We start from the raw sequence: 26314 nt of genomic DNA on the forward strand, positions 1-26314 counted from the left end.
ACAGTCGTCCTGTCCCATGAGCAGAAAAACACCCCGAAAGCATGATGCTACCACCCTCATGCTTCACATTAGGTTTGGTGTTCTTGGGATGGTACGCACCATTCTTCTTCCTCCAAACACGCATAGTGGAATTATGACCAAAAAGGTGAATTTTGGTCTCATCTGTCCACAAAACTTTCTCCCATGACTCCTCTGAATCATCCAAATGGTCATTGGCAAACTTAAGACGGGCCTTAACATGTGCTGGTTTACCTTCCGTGCCATGCATGATTTCAAACCATGAAGTCTTAGTGTATTACCAACAGTGACCATGGAAACAGTGGTCCCAGCTCTTTTCAGGTCATTGACCAAGTCCTGCCGTGTAGTCCTGGGTTGATTCCTCACCTTTCTTAGCATCATTGAGACCCCACAAGGTGATATCTTGCATGGGGCTCCACTCCGATTGCGATTGACCGTCATGTTTAGCTTCTTCCATTTTCTAATGATTGCTCCAACAGTGGACCTTTTTTCACCAAGCTGCTTGGCTATTTCTCCGTAGCCCTTTCCATCCTTGTGGAGTTGTACAATTTTGTCTCTGGTGTCTTCGGACAGCTCTTTGTTCTTAGCTATGCTGAATGTTTGGGTCTTACTTAATGTATGGGGTGGACAGGTGACTTTATGCAGCTAACGACGTCACACGGGTGCATCTGATTCAGATAATACAGTGGAGTGGAGGAGGACTTTTAAAGGCGGACTAACAGGTCTTTGAGGGTCAGAATTCTAGCTGATAGACAGGTGTTCAAATACTTATTTTCACCTGTATCACACAAATAAATTGTTAAAAAAATCATAGACTGTGATTTCTGGATTTTTTCTTTTTAGGATATCTCTCATACAGTTGACATGCACCAACCGTGAAAATTTCAGACCCTTCCATGATTTCTAAGTGGGAGAACTTGCAAAATAGCAGGGTGTTCAAATACTTTTCTTTTCTTGACTGTATATATATATGTGTACGATGTCCTCCCATGCCCCGCCAACCTGCACATCTGGGGCCTAGCAGACACTCCGGAGTGCAAACTGTGCCAGAGGAGGGGCATTCTTGGAGCACATCCTGAGTTGTTGCACAAAGGCACTAGTGGAGGGGCGGTATCGCTGGCGCCACGACCAAGTTTTAAAAGCCCTGGCGGATTCTATCTGCGCAGCAATACAAAACAGCAAGTCCCAGGCTGCCCCGAAGCAGTCAATCACCTTCATCAGAGCAGGACAGAAGGCAAACCGCCAGCCCAACTTCTCAGGAGGGCTCCTCGCCACCGCTCGTGACTGGCAGCTCCATGTTGACCTGGGAAGGCAACTCAAGTTCCCGGCCAATATCGCTACCACGTTACTCCGCCCAGACATGGTGTTAACATCGGAGTCAACCAAGCAAGTGGTGCTGCTGGAGCAGGTTGTCCCCTCGGAGGAGCAGATTGACGAAGTAAATGAGCGAAAGAGGGCTAAATACGCTGAGCTTACTGCATAGTGTCGGAGTAACGGCTAGAGAGCCCACTGTGAACCAGTCGAAATTGGTTGCAGGGGTTTTGCTGGTCACTCACTGCAGCGTGTGTTCAGAATCCTTGGAATTAGAGGATTGCAATCGAGAAAAGCCACCAAGAACATCCTTGAGGCCGCAGAAAAGACCTCCCGGTGGCTGTGGATCCATAGGGGGGATGCATGGTGTGCTACTTGGACACAGGCCGGGGCGAGATTAAAGACCCGAAAAACCCTATGACCCCGGGTTTATCACTGATGACGTGTCCAAGCATCACCGTGAGGATTATTCAAGTTTTATATATATATATATATATATATATGGGCTTCATGTGGCAGAGGGGTTAGTGCATCTGCCTCACAATACAAAGCTCCTGAGTAGTCAGGGTTCAATCCCGGGCTTGGGATCTTTCTGTGTGGAGTTTGCATGTTCTCCCTGTGAATGCGTGGGTTCCCTCCGGGTACTCCGGCTTCCTCCCACTTCCAAAAACATGCACCTGGGAATAGGTTGATTGGCAACACTAAATTGGCCCTAGTGTCTGAATGTTGTCTGTTTATCTGTGTTTGCCCTGCGATGAAGACGAGACTTGTCCAGGGTTTACACCGCCTTCCGCCCAAATGTAGCTGAGATAAGCACCAGCGCCCCCCGCAACCCCAAAGGGTAATAAGCGGTAAAAAATGGATGGACGGACAAATATATATATATATATATATATATATATATATATATATATATATATACTGTATATATATATATACACACACACATATATATATATACTGTATATATATATATATATATATATACAGTATATATATACACACATATGTATCCAAAAATATATATTATTATATTATAGCAATGTAAAAACATATTATTGTGAGAAGTATTATTTGGATTCATTGAAGTAACAATCAGAACCAAGCCCAGTTAGTCCGACGGGGTTTCAATTGTAAACAAATACAACAAATGTGTCATTTTTTATCACAATTGTGATTTGTCATAAGAAGTGATGCTGACATTGTATTATTTTTTTACTTTCAAATCTATTTTTCTACACCGAAGAGCATTAAAAGTGTCTCGTTAAGTAATTTCTTGTTTATCGCGAGAATTTGAGTCCAAGCCTGATACCGTGAAGAAGAATTCTTATGTAAAATATTATTATTATTATTATTATTATTAAAGTTTATTTTCCACAGTTGGAGGATAAAAAACTGTTTACGGCCATCTAAATATATATTTTTTTTACCTTATTAGAGTCCTACAAACATGAAATAACAACCATAGAGTCAACTTTCAACTAGTTTTATAGCAATTAAGCAGCCTGGAGTGTGTTCTACAGTAAATTTAAGTACTCACTCGTTTGTCTAAGTCTAAGTCTAAATAGCCCAGAGGATCCCCAATGCGTCATTGCTATGGTCTTCAGCCGGCCACTACAACACGAACACTACCTGAAAATTTGTCATCACATATTGGGTTATCCTCTAAATTAGAACGGGGCTTTCATTTGCTGAAAATACGGGCGCAAGTTCAGCAAATACCTGACAACTTGAGAGTCGCAGCTACGACCATTGGCTGTGTTGTTAGCATTCCATGTCGTTAACGTTGCCTGCCCAATGTTGGAGTTGACAAAAAAAAAATTGTTCCGTGGAATGTTGATCAACATGATTGATACAGCAGCACCAAAATTAGCTGCCATGTTGTAGCTAGCATTTTGTGGGCCCAATTCTGAGTGGATCTCGCGTGAGAGAGAGGAGGGGTGGTTGATCATTTTGCAATGCTGTCTGCTGAAAATTATGAAAAGCACCGATCTACATAGCGACTGACGCTGCCGTCAAAGTTGGAATTGCCACAAAACAATTTTTAAGACATCTGACGGCTATAGTAGATAGTGCAACCCCGCCTAATTTGTCACATTTCATATGTCAGGTAAAACGCGATGAACGTGGCCATATGAATCCCCTTCCTACTGAAGGACATAAATAATACTTATTTTATGTGTAGAATATAAAACAATGTCCATGTTTGATGTCATGACGCCAGACCAAAGTGTGTGTTTTTCAATCTCATCATGACGTGCGTGGAAAAAATGAATGACACGTCATCCGTCGTCTTTTCGCAATCTGGCTGACCCCCGCGCCGATTTTGACCGACCCTTTAACTCGCGTCTGTCTGGCATTCACAGTGACGGCTCGGAGGTAAAAGGCTGCCAGCCGGGAGGTTAACAGCGGGGCGCTGATGAGAGTGCCCCGGCTTATCGCTGCTCCTCGGTAATGCGCCGCCAAACGATCTCCCTGCAAAATATGCTCCATCAAAAAGGCCAAAGGTCACGCCAATGTTTGAAAAAGGAAGGAAGACCATGGAAGAATAGCTTTTTTGTCGATTGATTGATTGATTGGTTTGTCCCCAGGGTTATTCTAAGCCTTTTATCTCTAGTCCTAAATGTCAACGAGGCGCTCTTTGCAGTGCATTAAAGTGCTGAGTGGCTCTCAGCTTATGAATGATCTACTTTGCCTCGCATAAAAGTCCCGTAAAATATTTTAAGCAGATTTTTTTATATAGAGGATGAGTTTGTTTATGACAAGAGACACTTTTCAGACAGAAGTCTTGGGACGAAACGAATGTGTCAGGAGTTTGCGTATTACCACATGTTATATACACTTTCGACTTTGGGCTGAGGACATTTGAATGGATCGACTCTTAATCAAGATGTGTGTGTATATATATATATATATATATATATATATATCCATCCATCCATCCATCTATCATCTTCCGCTTATCCGAAGTAGGGTCGCGGGGGCAGCACCCTAAGCAGGGAAGCCCAGACTTCCCTCTCCCCAGCCACTTCGTCTAGCTCTTCCCTGGGGATCCCGAGGCGTTCCCAGGACAGCCGGGAGACAAAGTCTTCCCAACATGTCCTGGGTCTTCCCCGTGGCCTCCTACCGGTTGGACGTGCCCTAAACACAGGTGTTCGGGTGGCATCCTGACCAGATGCCCGAGCCACCTCATCTGGCTCCTCTCGATGTGGAGGAGAAGCGGCTTTACTTTGAGCTCCTCCCCGATGGCAGAGCTTCTCACCCTATCTCTAAGGGAGAGCCCCGCCACCCGGCGGAGGAAACTAATTTCGGCCACTTGTACCCGTGATCTTATCCTTTCTGTCATGACCCAAAGCTCATGACCACAGGTGAGGATGGGAACGCAGATCGACCGGTAAGTTGAGAGCTTTGCCTTCCGGCTCAGCTCCTTCTTCACCTATATATATATATATATGTGGCTGGACAGGACAGTTAAAAAAATATATATATTAAACATACAGTATGTATATATATATATATATATATATATATATATATATATATATATATATATATATATATATATATATATATATATATATGTATATATATATATATATATATATATATATACATATATATATATATATACATATATATAGGTGCTGTTCATATTATTAGAATATCATGAAAAAGTTATTTTATTTCAGTAATTATATCAGAACGTGAAACTTACGTATTATATCAATTCATTACACACATAGTGATATATTTCAAATGTTTATTTCTTTAAATTTTGATGATTAGTACTGACAATTACTGAAAATCCCAAATTCAGTATCTCAGAAAATTTGAATATTAATCACGACTAGTACCAAAAAATATTCTTTAGAAATGTGGGCCAACTGAAAAGTATGAACATGGAAAGTTTCAGCATGTACGGCAATCAATACTTAGTTGCAGCTCCTTTTGCCTGAATTGCTGCAGCAATACGGCGTGGCATGGAGTCCACCAGTCTGTTGCACTCCTCAGGTGTTATGAGAGCCCAGGTTGCTTTAATAGTGGCCTTCAGCTCTTCAGCATTGTTGGGTCTGGCATCTCGCATCTTCCGCTTCACAATACCCCATAGGTTTTCTATGGGGTTAAGGTCAGGTGAGTATGCAGGCCAATCAAGAACAGGGATACCATGGTCCTTAAACCAGGCACTGGTAGATTTGGCACTGTGTGCAAGTGCCAAGTCATGTTGGAAAATGAAATCTTCACCTCCATAAAATTGGTCCGCGGCAGGCAGCATAAAGTGTTCTAAAACTTCCTGGTAGACTGCTGCATTGACCCTAGACCTCAGGAAACGCAGTGGACCAACACCAGCAGATGACATGGCACCCCAGACCATTACCGATTGTGGAAATTTGACACTGGACTTCAGGCAACGTGGATTCTGTGCCTCTCTTATCTTCCTCCAGACTCTGGGACCTTGATTTCCAAAGGAGATACAAAATATACTTTCATCTAAAAACATAACTTTGGACCACTCAGCAGCAGTGCAGTCCTTTTTGTCTTGAGCCCAGGCGAGACGCTTTTGACGTTGTCTCTTATTCAAGAGTGGCTTTACACAAGGAATGCGACAGCTGAAGCCCATATCTTGCATACGTCGGTGCGTGGTGGTTCTTGAAGCACTGACTCCAGCTGCAGTCCACTCTTTGTGGATCTCCCCCACATCCCCCACATTTTTGAATCAGTTTTGTTTGACAATCCTCTCCAGGGCGCGGTTATCCCTCTTGTTTGTACACTGTTTTCTACCACATCTTTGTCTTCCCTTCGCCTCTCTATTAATGTGCTTGGACACAGAACTCTGGGAACATCCAACCTCTTTGGCAATGACATTTTGTGTCTTGCTCTCCTTCTTCAAAGTATCAATGGTCATCTTTTGGACAGTTGTCAAGTCAGCAGTCTTCCCCATGATTGTGTGTCATACAGAATCAAAACGAGAGACCATTTAAAGGCTTTTCCAGGTGCTTTGAGTTAGTTAGCTAATTAGAGTGTGGCACCAGGTGTCTTCAATATCTGACCTTTTCACCATATTCAAATTTTCTGAGATGTTGAATTTAGGGTTTTCATTGGTTGTCAGCTATAATCATCTCCTTTTTTGCAATTCATTTTGGAATGAATGTATACATTCTACAAGTTTGACTTTCTAAATGGAATTAATGAAATAAATCAACTTTTTCATGATATTCTAATAATATGATCAGCACCTGTATGTGTGTATATATATATATATATATATATATATATATATGTATATATATATATATATATATATATATATATACATATATATATATATATACATACATATATATATATATATATATATATATATGTATATATATATACGTATATATACATATATATATATATATATATATATATATATATATATATATATGGCCACCTAAAAATATAACATAACAACACCCCTTAAACCCTTGTTTAAGTGGCTGACTACAGTAGAAAGAGGATTCATACTCTTCCATTTGTTGCAGTTTACCTGACACATGAAACTTGACAAATTTCGGGCGTGCACTATCCACTTTAGGGCGTTGCAAATCTTAAAATGTGTTTTGCGGCAGTTCCAACTTCGACCGCAGTGTCAGTTGATGTAGAGAAGCACTGTTTTTCGAAAGGAATTCGCCATTTTTAAAGGTGGCGTTCTTCAGGGTAATGCTTGAAATACACTTAGTTCGAGAATAATGATACATTCTTTGTCTTGGTATCTTGAGTATTTACTAACAATTATGACTGTCAAAGTTAACAATAGTGTATATGATATACATAATTAGGGATATTAACGCTTTGAAAGTAAGTCGCCATTTTGAACCGTGGAGTTCCTCAGGGTAATGTTTTAAGTACACTTAATCCAATAATGGTTAAACTTCTGTTATATTTGTAGCTCAAAAATTTAGTCACAACTAAGACTGTCAAAGTTAACGATAACGTATATAACATACGTAATTGTGCACAAAATTATTCTGAAATCAACTCACCAATTTGAATTGAGGAATTCCTCAGGGTAATGTTTTACGTCCACTCAGTCCAAAAATGGTGACACATTCTTTGTCTTGGTAGCTAAAACATCTCGTAATGACTACAACTGTCAAAGTTAACGATAGCGTATATAACGTAAGTAATTATGAACAAAATGTTTTCAAAAGGAAAGCACCATTTTGAATTGTGGAGTTCCTCAGAGTAATGTTTTAATTACACGCAGTCTAAGAATGGCGAAACATTATTTGTCTTGGTAGCTAAAACATCTCGCAATAACTACACCTGTGAAAATTAACAACAGCGTATATAATGTAAGTAATTATGTACGACATTTCTGTGAAAGGAAGGCGCCATTTTGAATTGTGGGGTTCCTCAGGGTAATGTTTCAAGAACACTTGTCAAGGCGTGGACTATGGTGCGGTTTGTTTTCCCGTGGTGCAAAGCGAATAGATCGGACATGGCGTGAAGGTAATGACATCTTTGAATCATACTATGAACAGGAACAAACAAAAAGCGCGCACAAGGCAGGGAAAAAACTTAACGCAGGAACACAACTAACACATTAACAGACTAAGGACGTGAAACAAAACTACACTTACTGTGACGTTTGAAAAGCATGAAACTATGGCAAGAAGTGAGCAATCAATCGGGTATCAAGGGTGTGTAGGGTGAGGTGGCCAGGCTGACTGAGTGGCAACTACAGGCTTAAATAGAGGTGACATGATTAACAACAGGTGCGCGAGTCCAAATGAATCAGGTGCGTGACATTAGGACAGGTGAAAACTAGTGGGTTGTCATAGAAACAAAGCCGTTGTGTTTGTTATCTTCTCCCTGCCTTCTCTATTTGTTTGTCAGTTTTTTCCTCAGTCTATTTGTCCCCAACGAGGCACACCTGCTATTAATCACTACCCGGTAGCATTTAAGCTCGTCACCGCCAGCTGGTCCCTGCCAGTTATTGTTTCATGAACCCCGCACTTACATGTGCCTCCTCTGATTCTGCTGCCCTGGTATGTGCTTTTTCATATTCTTGTTAACCTTGACCTCGTTGTGTTTTGTTTTCTAGCCACTTTGTTTTAAGAGGACTCCTTTTGCTACGCTTAGGGCGTCCTGGCCTTTTTTCCGCCGACCACTCAAGATACGACTTTTGTTAAATACCCATGGTGTCTATTTTTGCCCCATCACTCTTTGTTATCATTTTGGACTAATTAAATATTTTCACTTTGTGCTACTACCTTGCCTTCATTCTCTGCATCCCGGGGTCCACCCTTGAACATTGCCTAACAAAAGCAGAGTGTGAAAAAACAGGAACTGACAGAGTGCAAAAACCAAACAGAACATAGCCAAACTAAACATGATCACCAAGACATGACAACACTCAGTCCAAAAATCGTGAAACATTCTTTGCCTTGGTAGCTCGAACAATTAGTAATAACTCGGAGTGTCAAAGTTAAGGATAGCATGTATAACGTACGTAATTATGCCTTGCATGCTTCGAAACAAAGGCGCCGTTTTGAATTCTGGAGTTCCTCAGGGTAATGTTTCAAGTAGACTCATTAAAACCTGGTTTCAGGCTCCACGTGGCTGACTATGTGGGTGTTGTTTCACGTCGAAAGAGCTTTCATAATGTTAAAAATCATATTATCTTGCCATGTAAATATTTGATTTATAATGAATAATTCTTACTTCAGTGCTAAACAAAGGTCTTACTGTACTATGATTTTTTTTTTTTTATGAATCATTTGACAGCATCCATATAAACAAAAAAATAATGAAGCTAGCGTCGTTAGCATGAGCTAATATGGTACACATTTACAAGTGTCTGTGTTAGTATTACTTACAATAGCATTCTTTTTGTATTGTTTCAGTTTTCCAAATTCCTCAGTAAATTCATCTGTGGAGTTATTGAGTCTGTTTAGATGATTGGAGAGCTAGCTGGCGCATGACTTGCGCGAGAGGATGACTTACGTTTTGTTTTATCAGCCGTTTTACTGCCATGTTACAGACCCCATTTGGAAGCAATTAAGGTGTGTAAATAAATATTTATAAAATATTTCAGTGTAAAAATCTCATTTCACAACATATACTGTATATCTGTGGCTCATACTCCGGTTCGGCTAATATATGGAAAATATTTTTTTGTTTTTAAAATGTTGTGTCTGTGTTAGTATTATTTACTTACAATGGCATTCTTTTTGTATTGTTTCAGTTTTCCAAATTCCTCAGTAAATTCACCAAAACGTCACTGTAGAATTATTAAGTCTGTTTAGCTGATTGAAGAGCTAGCTGGCGCATGACTTGCGCAAGAGGATGACTTACGTTTTGTTTGTTAGGGACGGCGTGGCGCAGTGGGAGAGTGGCCGTGCGCAACCCGAGGGTCACTGCTTCAAATCCCACCTAGAACCAACCTCGTCACGTCCGTTGTGTCCTGAGCAAGACACTTCACCCTTGCTCCTGGTGGGTGATGGTTGGCGCCTTGCATGGCAGCTCCCTCCATCAGTGTGTGAATGTGTGTGTGAATGGGTAAATGTGGAAGTAGTGTCAAAGCGCGTTGAGTACCTTGAAGGTAGAAAAGCGCTATACAAGTACAACCCATTTATTTATTTAGTTTGATCAGCCGTTTTACTGCCATGTTACAGACCCCATTTGGAAACAATTAAGGTATGTAAATAAATATTTATAAAATATTTCAGTGTAAAAATCTCATTTCACAACATATCTTTTTTTTGGTCATACTCCGGTTCGGCTAATATATGGAAAATATGTTCTGCTTTTAAAATGTTGTGTCTGTGTTAGTATTACTTACTTACAATTGCATTATTTTTGAATTGTTTCAGTTTTCCAAATTCCTCAGTAAATTCACCAAAACGTCACTGTGGAATTATTAGGTCTGTTTAGCTGATTGAAGAGCTAGCTGGCGCATGACTTGCGCAAGACGATGACTTACATTTTGTTTGATCAGCCGTTTTACTGCCGTGTTACAGACCCCATTTGGAAAAATTTAAGGTATGAAAATAAATATTTATAAAATATTTCAGTGTAAATATCCCACTTCACAACATATATATCTGTGGCATATACTCCGGTTCGGCTAATATATGGAAAATATTTTTTGCTTTTAAAATGTTGTGGGTGCGGCTTATATACCAGTGCACTCTATAGTCTAGAAAATATTCAAATTTTACTTGATAAGACATCCTTAATTAAGATTTATACGTAGAAATTAGCAGGATTTTCAAGGGGGAAATAAGTATTTTGTTCTGAAAATAAGCGTTATTCAACTTGCAGTTCCTAATTAAAGCATCCTCGGGAAGTTGCAGAATTTTTTAATTAAGATTTTTTAGGGAAAAACTAAATTATCTTATTTGAAAGTATTCATTTTTTTAATTTTAACATTTTTAAACTAGAATAGATCAAATACAGTCAATCATGCTAAAATTAAGATTATGATGTAAAGCAAATAACTCGAAACAAGTAAACAACTCTTGAAACTAGGGACATTTCTACAATTCTATTCTGTACAAATTTCAAATCTTGGCCAGAGGCACATAATTTGCAGGGCACAAATCAAATAGTTTTCACTTTTCACTTCCTGTTGGTACAGCGACTTTGTGACCCTATACTTTTGTTCATGTATTATAAGTAAGAAATTGTAAATACTAGGGCTGTCAAATATGTACGTAATTCTGCACAACCATGTTTGGAAAGGAAGGAGTAGTTTTGAATTTTGGAGTTCCTCAGGGTAATGGTTTAGGTACACTCAGGCCAAGAATGGTTACACATCTTTGTAGCTCGAACCATTAGTAATATTTACCACTGTCGAAGTCAACTTTAGCGTATGTAACATACTTAATCATGCACATGAGGCGTTTTGAAGGAACTTGCTGTCTTTGAGTGGTAATTGTTCTTTGGCTACACCTAGTGGTCACAATAATTCATGACGTCATGCTCATGATGCAGTAAGTTGAACGATGCAGAAACATTTGTTGCTGGATACTTTCTAAAATGCAATGGAGACTTTGGATATGCAACTAAAATGATTTGATGTGTGTGTATATTGACTAATGTGCTGTTTAACACTAATATTGTTCAATTATTATTACGTATGTCTAGCTTGTGTGCTATTGTGTGCTTAACTGTCGTGTAGCTGCTAGCTCCTACAATAGCCTATAGCTTCGCATGTTTACCATTTGTAAATTACTTGACTTGAGTAAAAAAGAAAAGACCAACATTAAGGATAATTGCAAAATATTCTTTAAATCAATTTCAAGATGTGTAGCGAAGAGGAAAATGTGTTTCCTTCATGACGTCATGAGAACTCTCAAAATTGAAAAGGAAACGTTTTCATGCTAGCCTGTTGTTATGCTAGCAGCGCTGTGTGGCTAAGCTAGCAGAGGCATCCCATATCAGTTCCACAAACATATCAAAAACGTAACACAGGAGAAAATATTCAACATTCAAGAGAGGAGAAGCGCTCGTTAGTCAATTGTGTTTGCCACACTGCCATTGGCCAGTCACAAATGGTTAATTTACTTGATTGACAGGTAAAACAGTGCAATAGAGCAGCTTGTTAACGCTTCTTGACAGAACTGGGACGCACAACACAATCAAGACGTCATGACGCTGGGCGATTAGACCTTTTAGGCATGAGGTAAGAAAGCCTGCATAAATTAAAAAAAAAGATTGCTTTAGATTTATATGGCCCCATTCCTTGGTGGAATAAATCATTTTGCAATGCAGTCTGCTGAAAACAATGGAAAGCGCCACCCTACACACCAACTGATGCCGTGGTCAAAGTTGGATTGCCGCAAAACACTCTACTGCCATGCGGCGGCTACGGTGAAATTTGTCACGTTTCATGTGTCAGGTATACTGCAACGAATAGGGCGATATGAATCCCCTTCCAAACCTAGCATACAATTAGCATGTGTGTTCCCCTTCGCCCGAGCACGTCCGCCAATCACTGACCTCTGTGCCGTCGTCGTGGCGATAGCGTCTCCAGGCCCGCCCCGTGTCGCTGTAGAGCAGCAGGTAAGCGCCGACCCAGTCCCAGCTGTCATAGCATCCCTGCGTGGCCACCGCCGTCACCTCCATCTGCTCCCTGAGGTCCAACTGGAGCCACGGCTCTTTGTCGCTCGCCGCCGGCGACCACCCACCGGCCCCTGGCGGCAAAAAAAAGCCAAACAAAAAAACGGAATAGAAAGAATCAGGCAATCGATGGGCCATTGATTTTGTCAAAGCGTGTGGTGGGAAGCTGAGTCACTGCCCTGGGATCACCTTGCAAAGGTTAGCATCGCTTGAACGTCGCCGATAAAAGTCTTTTCATAAACATCAGCCCACAAATTTCACCTTTGATCTTGGCCGTCTGCAACATCCAGTCTAAGATTGCCTTTCAAAATAAAAGCTTATCTCCCCCCCGCACTGAAACTGCAAGGTCAGAGGGGCTGTCTGCAACTTGCTCAAAGTTACATTTTATGAACTGAAAAATGTAACAAAAACGCTAACGCGCTAGCTAAGTGATAACTAGTGGCTTAACAGAACATATCGTTTTTCAAATGAATACTTTTGGTACAATTACTGGTTATATAAAATTGTTTACATCCTGGGCAGCACGGCGGAACAGAGGTTAGTGCATGTGCCTCACAATACAAAGGTCCTGAGTAGTCCTGAGTTCAATCCCGGGCTCGGATCTTTGTGTGGAGTTTGCATGTTCTCCCCGTGACTTTGTGGGTTCCTTCCGGGTACTCCGGCTTCCTCCCACTTCCAAAGACATGCACCTGGGGATAGGTTGATTGGCAACACTAAATTGGCCCTAGTGTGTGAATGTGAGTGTGACTGTTGTCTGTCTAACTGTGATGAGTTGGTGACTTGTCCAGGGTGTAACCCGCCTTCCGCCCGAATGCAGTTGAGATAGGCTCCAGCACCCCCTGCGACCCCAAAAGGGACAAACAGTACAAAATGGATGGATGTTCAAATCCTTGTTGATACGAGGAATTTCTTTGCCGTTCTTGTAATTTGTGTGCACATGTACCCGTTAGAGGGCGCGTGCATACACAACTAACAATTGCAGTCATGTTGTTGTTATGATACAACGTTTATCATTTTATGTTCTTGAGTCTACTGTTTGTGTTTGCAGGTTTTTGATTATACGATTTGTACATTCTTGATCATACAGTTTGTATTTGTATGTTTTTGATTGTACAGTTTGTATTTGTATGTTTTTGATCGTACAGTTTTTATTTGTACGTTCTTGATTGTTCAGTTTGTTTTTGTACGTTCTTGATTGTTCAGTTTGTATTTGTATGTTTTTGATCATACAGTTTGTATTTGTATGTTTTTGATCGTACAGTTTGTATTTGTACGTTCTTGATTGTTCAGTTTGTATTTGTATGTTTTTGATCATACAGTTTGTATTTGTATGTTTTTGATCGTACAGTTTGTATTTGTACGTTCTTGATTGTTCAGTTTGTATTTGTATGTTTTTGATCGTACAGTTTTTATTTGTACGTTCTTGATTGTTCAGTTTGTATTTGTATGTTTTTGATCGTACAGTTTTTATTTGTACGTTCTTGATTGTTCAGTTTGTTTTTGTACGTTCTTGATTGTTCAGTTTGTATTTGTATGTTTTTGATCATACGGTTTGTATTTGTATGTTTTTGATCGTACAGTTTGTATTTGTACGTTCTTGATTGTTCAGTTTGTATTTGTATGTTTTTGATTATACAGTGTGTATTTTTATGTTTTTGATCGTACGGTTTGTATTTGTACGTTCTTGATTGTTCAGTTTGTTTTTGTACGTTCTTGATTGTTCAGTTTGTATTTGTATGTTTTTGATCATACAGTTTGTATTTGTATGTTTTTGATCGTACAGTTTGTATTTGTACGTTCTTGATTGTTCAGTTTGTATTTGTATGTTTTTGATCATACAGTTTGTATTTGTATGTTTTTGATCGTACAGTTTGTATTTGTACGTTCTTGATTGTTCAGTTTGTATTTGTATGTTTTTGATCGTACAGTTTGTATTTGTACGTTCTTGATTGTACAGTTTGTATTTGTATGTTTTTGATCGTACAGTTTTTATTTGTACGTTTTTTATCGAACAGTTTGTATTCGTACATTTTTGATCGTACAGTTTGAATCTCTGCGTTCTTGATCATACAGTTTGGATTTGATTATATTTGCATTCAATTTTTATTTGTATTTCTGCATTGCATATTTTGGATTAATACGTTTTTCATTGTACAATTTTTGTATTAAAAGGTATTGATCATTAATGTTTATAATTTAATGTTCTTGTCCACGTAAATTGTTGTTGGTTCAGTTTGTATTTGTACTTTTTTGATGGTACAGTTCTTATTTGTACGTATTTAATGGTACAGTTTGTATTTGTACGCTTTTGAGGGTACAGTTCGTATTTGTTTACATTTATATGTTTGCATACAAATTTTATTTGTACTTCTTTATAGTAGATTTTGCATTTGTAATTTTTTTAATTGTACAGTTTGTATATTAAAAAGTCTTGATCATTAAAGTTTATAATCCAATGGTCTTGCGCTTGCAATTTGTATTTGTAGGTTTTTGACTATATACTTTTTATTTGTAAATTATTTGATTATACTGTTTGTACATTCTTGATCATAAAGTTTGTATTTGAATGTTTTTGATTGTATAGTTTGTATTTGTACGTTCTTAGTAGTACAATTTTTACATTCTTGATGGCTCTGTCTGTATTTGTTTGTTTTGATCGTACAGTTTGTATTGGTAAATTGTTGCTCTTACTGTTTGTATTTATAATTTTTTGATGACACAGTGTGCCTGTGTAAATTATTGATCGTACAGTTTGTATTTGTAATTTCTTGTCCATACCTGTTGTACCTTGTTCATCATACAGTTTGCATAAGCACGTTCTTGATCGGATAATTTGCTCGTACATTTTGATCGTACGTTGTACGTTTTGAGTGTGCAATTTGTACATTCTTGATCGTACAGTTTGTATTTATACTATCTTGATCGTTTGGATGTTTTTGATTGTACAGTTTATAATTATACGATCTTGATTGTTTGGATGTTCTTGATCGTACAGTTTGTATTTGTATGTTTTTGTTCATATACGGGGTGGAGCAGTGGAAGAGTGGCAGTGCGCAACCCGAGGGTCCCTGGTTCAATCCCCACCTAGTACCAACCTCATCACGTCCGTTGTGTCCTGAGCAAGACACTTCACCCTTGCTCCTGATGGGTGCTGGTTAACGCCTTGCATGGCAGCTCCCTCAATCAGTGTGTGAATGTGTGTGTGAATGGGTAAATGTGGAAGTAGTATCAAAGCGCTTTGAGTACCTTGAAGGTAGAAAAGCGCTATACAAGTACAACCCATTCATCATTTATCATTTATATAATGTTTACATTCTTGATCGTAGTGTTCGTATTTGTACATTCTTGATCGTACCGTTTGTACGGTGGTCATCATGCAGTTTGCATATGCACGTTTTTTATCGGATAATTTGTATTTGTAAATTTGAGATCTTATATAGATTGAATCCGTAGGTTTTGGATTGTACAGTTTATATTTGTATGTTTTTCTTGAAGTTTTTTTGTACAGTTTTTAAATTTTTGATTGTATGGTTTGTATTTTTATGTTTTTTGTACCGTTTTTAAGTTTTTGATCATACGGTTTGTATTTGGTAACAGGGAAAACACAAAGCTATAATATAAGTTTGTAAACAAAAAAAATTGATAGTGTAAACAGATTCTAAACGATTCTAACAGATGCTAACAGACACTTGCTAGCATCCAGGCTCCTCCGACTGACTCACCGTCTCTCCGGTGCAGCTTGGCGTTGTGGGCGGCGTAGCCCACCGACGACTGCGACGAGCTCTGGAAGGATGAGCGCGGCAGTGCGGACACCAAAGGACCATGGCAATTATCTGCAAGGGGACAAGACTTTATTTTTAGTCGCGGTAAACAATGCAAATGAGCTGGCAGCAGATAACGAGATGCAATAAAGTCGCTCTAATTTGCTTGTACTAGAAAAAAGCCTTTGAAAGTCTTCCAGCGCCATATTTGCATATTTGCATACACAAGCACCAATATAGAATGTACGGAATATTTGATCAATCACGCCATTGGATCAGTGGATTTATCTAGCGACAAGAATAGCTTTCAAAATAATCAGTTCAGTATTTCAAAATAAAGTCAGTAGATTTGACGTTAAAACTTGTCATATTACTGTCAAAATGAAAGAGGGAATGCTTTTCCGTTTGCAGTCATGTACTGTAAAAACGGTCAAAATGTTTTAATAAACTGTCAGTTGTTACCGTAAAAGTAACAGTGGCACCGTTTTTCAACTGGCATAAAAACCAGCGTAAAATGTATGGTAACATTCTGGCTACTAAGCTATCATGTTTTTGCCGTTAAATACAGCCTTTTTTTTTCACACTGCAACCTAATTAAAAATAAAGTTAAACAAACTTTGCAGGAACTTATTCCTAAGTAATAATACAGTAATTGTCCACTTGGTGGTCAGATTTTTTTTTTAACATGTAAAAATGCGACGTTGCCAGCACATTTAATGAAGCTTCTTTGATGGCTACAGTTTGACCCTGGAAGAGACTATATTTTTGGGGAATAAATCACTTCCAAGACCCAGAAAATATATTTTTTTAAACAATTTAACTTCACGGTGGCAGAGGGGTTAGTGCGTCTGCCTCACAATACGAAGGTCCTGCAGTCCTGGGTTCAAATCCAGGCTCGGGATCTTTCTGTGTGGAGTTTGCATGTTCTCCCCGTGAATGCGTGGGTTCCCTCCGGGTACTCCGGCTTCCTCCCACTTCCAAAGACATGCACCTGGGGATAGGTTGATTGGCAACACTAAATTGGCCCTAGTGTGTGAATGTGAGTGTGAATGTTGTCTGTCTATCTGTGTTGGCCCTGCGATGAGGTGGCGACTTGTCCAGGGTGTACCCTGCCTTCCGCCCGATTGTAGCTGAGATAGGCGCCAGCGCCCCCCGCGACCCCAAAAGGGAATAAGCGGTAGAAAATGGATGGATGGATGTTAACTGAGACAGTCATACTATTTTTTATGTTTTTCAGTCGTTGATTTACTTTTTCACTTAAAATAAATTAATAATTACAAAATCAAAAAAATATCATAAAATGTGACTTTTAACAAATCTTTTATAATAGCCAAAGTTTGACCAAGGAACAGACTATTTTTCTTTGTACATATGTATTATATATATATATATATATATATATATATATATATATATATATATATATATATGTATATATATTAATAACGTCTGTAGTAACCTACACAAACACACACATACATATATATATATATATACACATACATACATATATATATGTATATGTATATATATATTAATAACGTCAGTAGTAACCTACACACACACACACACACATATATATATATATATATATATATATATATATATATATATATATATATATATATATATATATATATATATATATATATATATATATATATATATGACACGATGGCGAGGCATAATGGATGCGTGTTGCTACCCCAGGGATGCAAGAGGACCAGGACAGGCAGGAGTTGCAGGTAAGATTAGATTTAATACAAAAACAAAAATAATACTGGTACAAAATGCAAAGAAAAGGCGTGCCGAATGCACGGAGAGCTATGCTAATAATTAGCAACGAGAGCAGAGTACAGAAATAGAGGTGCAGAGCGCACGCAAAGCTAAGGCGAGACTTAGCAATAGTGATTACAAAAATAAGAACCAACGTGCGTGTTGCAAGTAGCAAACAAAACAGCCAGGAGGAACTAAGGTAGCAGGTGGTCTTAAATACAACACAAATAATTCAAAACAGGTGTGCGTAATGAGTCCGTGCAGGAGGCATACTTAGGTTGCCATGGTGACAATACAAAACAAGGAAGTGCGCTAACAAACGGGATCGGTAGAGTCCAAAACATGATCAAAACATAGTAGGACAATACAAAAAAGACAAACATGCTAGAGATGTGTGATCCGGAAGCCGGATCACAACATTACCCCCCCCTTAAGGGGCAGATCCCAGATGCCCCCAAAAAACTGCAATAAAGAGAACCCCCTCCCAAAACCAGAAAGTTCACAAACGAAGGGAGGGCGGAAGGAGTCCACGGTGGAGGGTCGCCAGATCGCATGTCCCCGAATCCACCGAGGACACATCATGTGGCGGCGGCGGGTGGAACGCTGCTGCCGAAAAAGTTTTGGCGGGCGACCTCGAAAAGGCCACATTAGTGGCCGCCTCGCAGGATGAGGTGCCCGGCGAGGCGGACGACCCGGGCACGGCCACATCCGTGGCCGACATGGAGGAGGGAGTATCTGGCGAGGAGGATGACCTCGCAGAGGCCACGCCCGTGGTCGACGTGGTGGACGACGCCTCAGCACCGAAATCCCAGCAGGCTTGGAAGCAGCAGACGAGGGTGCGGGGACTGCAGCCAAAGCAGGCCCGAGTGCAGCTGGCGAGGATGATGCGGGTGCTGCAGCCGCAGGAGTCGTCGGAGGCGGCCTGGGAGCCGCAGGAGTCGTCGGAGGCGGCCTGGGAGCCGCAGGAGTCGTCGGAGGCGGCCTGGGAGCCGCAGGAGTCGTCGGAGGCGGCCTGGGAGCCGCAGGAGTCGTCGGAGGCGCTGGTGTGGGCTCCAGCCCCGTCGTCGACGCTGGTGTGGGCTCCAGCCCCGTCGTCGGCGCTGGTGTGGGCTCCAGCCCCGTCGTCGGCGCTGGTGTGGGCTCCAGCCCCGTCGTCGGCGCTGGTGTGGGCTCCAGCCCCGTCGTCGGCGCTAGTGTGGGCTCCAGCCCCGTCGTCGGCGGTGCTTGGCGGCACGGAGCTGGCACCGGTGCTTGGCGGCACGGAGCTGGCACCGGTACCTGTCGTGGTGCTGGTACCGGAGTGGGCTCCAGCCTTGGAGTTTGTGCTGGTGTGAGAACCAGACTGGGAGTTTGTGCTGGTGTGAGAACCAGACTGGGAGTTTGTGCTGGTGTGAGAACCAGACTGGGAGCTGGTGTGAGAACCAGACTGGGAGCTGGTGTGAGAACCAGACTGGGAGCAGGTGTCGGCTTCAGCCGAGGAGCAGGTGTCGGCTTCAGCCGAGGAGCAGGTGTCGGCTTCAGCCGAGGAGCAGGTGTCGGCTTCAGCCGAGGAGCAGGAGTCGGCGTCAGCCGAGGAGCAGGAGTCGGCGTCAGCCGAGGAGCAGGAGTCGGCGTCAGCCGAGGAGCACTAAGAGACTGGCAGAGAGGAGGACTAGGACTACTATGAGGATTTAGACTAACACTAGGACTTGGGCAAGGACTTGTGTGAGGACCAGTACTTACAATCAAACTAGTGCTTTTATAAGGACTTGGGCAAGGACCAGGGTTACTGTGAGGACTAAGACCACGAGGGGAATTAGGACAAGGACTACGATCAAGACTACACGAAGGTACGTAACTGGGACCGGGACTTGGACTACCATTAAGAGAATGACTTGAACAAGGACTTGGGCTAGGACTCGGACTACGACTCAGTCTACGAGTTGATCTACAATGTTGGCCAGAAGTCGGACCAGGACTGGGACTAGGCTTGAACACCGGTGGTGGAGGGCGCACTGGAGGTAGTGGACTAGCGAGTCGAAAAGTCGGTGGAGGAGGTCTAGGTGGCCTTAGTGGCTTGACCGGGGGAAACACAGGTGGAGGAGGTCTACTAGGAGGAGCTAAGCGGAATATCGGTGGAGGTGGCCTCATAGGAGGCTGCGGTTTGACAGTTAGCATCTGAGCTACTTCCCCACCAAAGCTATAGGCCTTAGCCCCTCCCTCCAGACGGGGATCCCAGACCCGTTCCCTATGGTCAGGGACTGACCTTAAGGGAGGGTGGTGTGAGGTTTGGAGGTGGGCAGACTCCTCCCCTTTAAGTTGACCAACATGTCCTTTTGAAAAAGGAGAAAAAAACCCAGACTTGGGCGGGGAACGGGGCTTAAGAGGTGGAGGAAGAAAAGTAGGTAGCTCATGTTGCCTTAGTTTGCATCTAGAAATAACATCTGTATAGAACTTAGTTGTGTCTATAGAGTCCAAAAAATCATAGTCAATATTTGAAACAGGTTGAGAATAAGACTCAACAATATAAAAATCCTCAGAAAAAATATCATCGACAGGGGGTGGTATTGAGTCACCAGGGGGCGTTGACGAAATGACGTCACCGTGATGGACCGGTGGGCCGGAGGTATGCCCTGGCCTTACAGCCCAGTCGGAAGAGTGGTTGGAATATGGAGAAAAAACAAAACTTCCAAACCTCAGGGAAGAGTACTGGGCTGTTGTCTGCGCGCTGCTGTCCGGGGAAAAAGTCTTCGCGGCTTGGCGAAGGGAAGACTTTTGGTGGTCCACTGCGAGGCGGCGTTGTGCTGGCTGTTTTCTGACACGATGGCGAGGCATAATGGATGCGTGTTGCTACCCCAGGGATGCAAGAGGACCAGGACAGGCAGGAGTTGCAGGTAAGATTAGATTTAATACAAAAACAAAAATAATACTGGTACAAAATGCAAAGAAAAGGCGTGCCGAATGCACGGAGAGCTATGCTAATAATTAGCAACGAGAGCAGAGTACAGGAATAGAGGTGCAGAGCGCACGCAAAGCTAAGGCGAGACTTAGCAATAGTGATTACAAAAATAAGAACCAACGTGCGTGTTGCAAGTAGCAAACAAAACAGCCAGGAGGAACTAAGGTAGCAGGTGGTCTTAAATACAACACAAATAATTCAAAACAGGTGTGCGTAATGAGTCCGTGCAGGAGGCATACTTAGGTTGCCATGGTGACAATACAAAACAAGGAAGTGCGCTAACAAACGGGATCGGTAGAGTCCAAAACATGATCAAAACATAGTAGGACAATACAAAAAAGACAAACATGCTAGAGATGTGTGATCCGGAAGCCGGATCACAACAATATATATCCAAAACCATGAACATTATTTATCTTATCAAAGTTATTTGACACAGTTTTATTCTTATTTATGTTTTCCAGTGGTTTGTTTCTTTTCGCACATAAAATAAAATAATCACTATGAAAATATATAAATAAAATAACATTTTACCTGTGAAGTTTTTATAATAGACTTTTACACTGGAACAGATCATTTTTCTTTCTAAATGTATCTAGCCATCCATCCATTTTTCTACCGCGTATCCCTTTCAGGGTCGCGGGGCGTGCTGCAGCCTATCGCAGCTACAATTGGCCGGAAGGCGGTGTACACCCTGGACTAGTCGCCACCACATGGGAGGGCTTTTTATATCCATCCATCCATCCATTTCTACCGCTTATCCCTTTCGGGGTCGCGAGGGGTGCGGTAGCCTATCTCAGCTACAATCGGGCGGAAGGCGGTGTACACCCTGGCAAGGCTTTTTACATACATATTTTAAATACAATGGTTTACAAGACCCAGAACTTAATTTTTCTTACCAAAGTGAATTGTGATCATTTTGTTATTATTTCATATGTTTCTGGTGGTTGAATAATAACTATAAAAATACAAGGATACCACAAAAATTAATAAATACAATAAAGTGAGACCTAAAACATTAACTGTACATTTAATAACGCTTTTATGATAGTCAAAGTTTTACCCTGGTACGGATTGTTTTCTTTTTACACCATTTATTTTTTAAATAAAATATTGTCCAGGACCCAGAACATCAGTTTTTTTTAACAAAGTTAATTGACACAATTAAATTTTTCTTTGTTTTCCAGTGGTGGATTCATATATATAAAAAAAGTGACTTAAAACATTGCCTGCACATTTAATAAAGTGTTTATGGTGGCCACAGTTTGACCCTAAAAATATTTTTCTATTTACATTGTCTTTCTTTTATGGAAATAAAATAGTTTCCAAGACCCAGATCATCATTTTTCTTATCAAAGTTAGTTGACACTGTTTTATTTTCATTTTCGTTTTCAGTGGTTGATTTATTTTCATACCTAAAATAAAATAATGACTACAAAAATAAAGAAATACAGTGCATTGGGACTTACAACATTGCCTGTACATTTATTACAGCTTTGACCCTAGTGTGTGAATGTGAGTAAGAATGTTTTTTGTCTATCTGTGTTGGCCCTGTGATGAGGTGGTGACTTGTCCAGGGTGTACCCCTCCTTCCGCCCGAATGCAGCTGAGATAGGCTACAGCGACCCCCCGCTACCCCAAGAGGGACAAGCGGTAGAAAATGGATGGATGGATGGGTGACCACAGTTTGACGCTGGAACAGATTTTTTTATTTTTATTTACATGATTATTTATGGAAATAAAATCCCGGATACAAAACAGATTTTTTTCTTGTTCAAGTTATTTGACACCGTTTTATACATTTTTCCAAATATTCCAGTGTTTTTTTTCTTTTCAAATTTAAAATAAAATACCCAAAAATGTGACTTAAAGCAGCAGCACGGTGGAGAGGGGTTAGTCACAATACGAAGGCCCTGAGCAGTCCTGGGTTTAATCCCCGGCTCGGGATCCTTCTGTGTGGAGTTTGCATGTTCTCCCCGTGAATGCGTGGGTTCCCTCCGGGTACTCCGGCTTCCTCCCACTTCCAAAGACATGCACCTGGGGATAGGTTGATTGGCAACACTAAATTGGCCCTAGTGTGTGAATGTGAGTGTGAATGTTGTCTGTCTATCTGTGTTGGCCCTGCGATGAGCTGGCGACTTGTCCTTCCACCCGAATGCAGCTGAGATAGGCTTCAGTACCCCCCCCCCCCCCCCCCCCCCCCCCAAAAAAAAGGGACAAGCGGTAGAAAATGAATGGTTGACTTAAAGCATTGGCCATACACCAAACTGTCACACTGCGGTGAGGGAAGTCCTGTTTTGGGGTTGTCTAACAAACTTCCTGTTTTCTGTTAAAAGTCTAATCCTCCTCTCATTTCAGGCCACTTACGTTTCCTCCTGTCCAATGTTTTTCCTGATTGCCTGATTGTGCCGGCCTGTGTCACCCTCCCTCATGTGTGTGCATATAGCCCTCGTCTTCCCCTCTCTTGTTGCCAGAGTATATCTTCTAATCGTGTACCTCCAGCCGTCTTTCAGTCTTGTCCAAGTGGCTAAGTATTGCCTTGCTTTATTCTTTGCTTTCTTGGTACCCTCTGAAGAAGAGTGATTTTGATTTGATAAAGTTTTTTGATCAGTTTTTTGGAGCTACTTTCATAGTGCTCTGCCCTCTTTTTTTCCCTCCTCTTGGAGCTCTTTAAATTGTAGTTTTCTTAGCCCTTTTTAGTGTAGTTCTGTTTATAGTTTTTTGTCTCCTCTTCGCAAGCGATTTTACTTTTGGTGCAATTAATTGTAGATTCTTAGTTTTCTGATTATTGGATCTGTGTAGATTTTGCTATCGCCTTTTTTCCTCCCTAGGAAATGATTTTCCATTTATTGTTTAACGCCCTGTGCTAAATTTCCTTTTTTACTCTAGTGTTGAAGTCTACAGTTCATAGCCTTTTGTTTATTTACTCTATCTGAAGAGTTCTCAGAAACTGTCGAATAAAAAGCCTGCGTCAATCATTTCTCATCTACAACTAGAGTCTACATTCTTGCCAAGACCTAACACAAACGTGTGTGTGTGTGTGTGTGTGTGTGTGTGAGATTTGAAATAAAACATCAGTTCAGTATATTTTTCATAATGGCTCAATTATCCATCCATTTCGTACTGCTCGTCCCTGAAATTTGAAATTGTTTTTTATCATAGATAGATAGATAGTACTTTATTGATTCCTTCAGGTGAGTTCCTTCAGGAAAATTAAAATTCCTGCAGCAGTGTACAGAGTTGAGATCAATTTAAAAAAGAGTAAAAAGTAAATAATGGGGGTTTAAAAGGAAACAAAATAGAGAAATATTACAAAAAGAATAAAAACAATGGGAATAACAATATAACCGAAAAATAAGAATATAACAAGACAAAGTAGGCAGTAGTGACCATGTTATGAAAACGTATTGCACTGTTAATGTTTTGCATCCCCTGTCATCCTAGTACCCCCCGCCCCCCGTCCCAGAGAGGATTTGTACAGTCTAATGGCGTGTGGGACAAAGGAGTTCTCATATGAAGTTAAGAAAACTATTTGATGACAATTAAAATTATAATTAAATTTATTTGCATTTTAATATTTGACATTGCATTGTTAAAAAAAAAAAGCATTAAATCAGAAAAAAATAATGACATTTCACAATGATTATTCTTTGGCAATAAGGATAAAATTAGATAAGTTACATTTTAAAAATGTATTTTATGAAGGCAATGTTTTTTTTAAATAATTTTATTACAAACTTCAGAAACTAATAGTGACATTTATAAACTATTATTTGATAGCAATTGAGCGGGAAATTAGTTAGATATTAAAAATGTAAATACAAAATCAACATTGGATGGCAACTACATTATTTTGTCTTTTTTTTTCTCTTAATTACATTAGGAAAAATAGTGACATTTAAAATTATTTCATACCAAATAAAATAAATGTAATTAGTTATACTTAATGACTGCATTATTATTGGCTGACAGTTACATATTTGTTGTTTAATAATTATATTAGGAATGAAATATCTATTTTATTATCACAGTTCTCTTCTTGGTTCCACACATTTGTTGCATCAACTATTTTCATGATATTCAATAGAAGAATTTCCACCATAGAGGTTTTAAACATGATTTGTGTTCATAAACTTGGGGTTTGCGAGTAAAAACACATGCAAACTTATTAGCGCACAAAGCGGATCTATGAAGCTCGAAGATTGCAAAATAGGGAGTGCAATCCATTGATTGTGTCTGTCTTCATGAATCTGCATAATTTATGCTGATTATTAGAACGCCCACAATACTGGGAGGAGGGGATGCAAATGTTATTATTCAGTGCTCGCAATGTGATTTATCAAACCTGAAACCGTTTGCAGCCGTTGTGTTTTACGTATGTATTCAGCACGTTTGGAAAATACGTGCAAACTGGCATAGTTACGCACAAACGGCTTCGGGAAAGGACAGAAAAATATCCTCTGCCCGTGTGCGTGTCACTATTTTTGGATTGTCGACAAAAAAATTGGACGTATCGTCTCTCTAGCAATTACATTTTGTAGCTGCTGGTTGACTTCAGGGGCTGATTCACAACCAGCAGACGCCAAAAATGAAATCAATCAATTCATTTTGGTGTCTGCTGGTGTTTTTTTTCTAATATAGGAGAAACAAATCAAAATATAACTCCTTTAAAAAAATATAAAAAAAATATAAAAAATAAATACAAAATTCTTGCACTTGGGTCATTGCACCTTTGGCATGCTAAAAAAGGAGTTTCTGATGCAGCTCACTTTGCTTCTAAAAGTCCAGTAAATGTGTGGGCTGCGTGTTACAAAACAGAACACAACAACACAAGTTGGAGCGTGATGGCTAGTAAATTGTGACACTTCATGGTGACACTCAAAATCCTCATCCAGCACTTTTGTACTTTTTATCAGCGGTCTTAGTACACACCCATCCATCCATCCATCCATTTTCTACCGCTTATTCCCTTTCGGGGTCGCGGGGGGCGCTGGCGCCTATCTCAGCTACAATCGGGCGGAAGGCGGGGCACACGGCACACTAGGGCACACCAATTTTATATTTGATCCTTTTTAAAATGTAATACTTGGATCTTAGAAAATCGGGCCCTCAGTGTCTACCCTTCAGAACACAAGAACTAGTGACTAATGACTGCTTTCATGCATCGCCAACAGCTGGGGTGTCCAAAGTGCAGCCCCAGGGGGTCGTCTGTGGCCAGAAGCGGATTTTTTTTTTTTTTAACGAAACAAGGCGTAATGTGAGGGGGAAATATTGAATTGTTGTTACTGCTGACACAAATCTAACTTGCAGGTTGTTTTTTTTTACATCTAAATATTGTACTGTTTTTGAAAGTAAACAAAAAATTAAACAAAATGACCCCCACATTCTTACATTTTCA

The 26314-nt window shown here is 40.4% G+C and overlaps 1 protein-coding gene across 1 annotated transcript in view; it reads right to left on the reverse strand.

The window, feature by feature from the left end:
• Positions 1-26314, reverse strand: part of LOC133538166 (contactin-associated protein-like 5) — a 309867-nt gene that overhangs the window by 230226 nt on the left and 53327 nt on the right. Inside the window, exons 2-3 of the mRNA XM_061879527.1 lie at positions 16164-16274; positions 12322-12515 (exon numbers count right to left, since the gene is read on the reverse strand). Of these exons, the coding sequence (XP_061735511.1) occupies positions 12322-12515; positions 16164-16274 (305 nt within the window). The remainder of the gene's footprint in view (positions 1-12321; positions 12516-16163; positions 16275-26314) is intronic.

The sequence above is a fragment of the Nerophis ophidion genome, linkage group LG19, assembly GCF_033978795.1.
Source record: "Nerophis ophidion isolate RoL-2023_Sa linkage group LG19, RoL_Noph_v1.0, whole genome shotgun sequence".
NCBI classification, from domain to species: domain Eukaryota; kingdom Metazoa; phylum Chordata; class Actinopteri; order Syngnathiformes; family Syngnathidae; genus Nerophis; species Nerophis ophidion.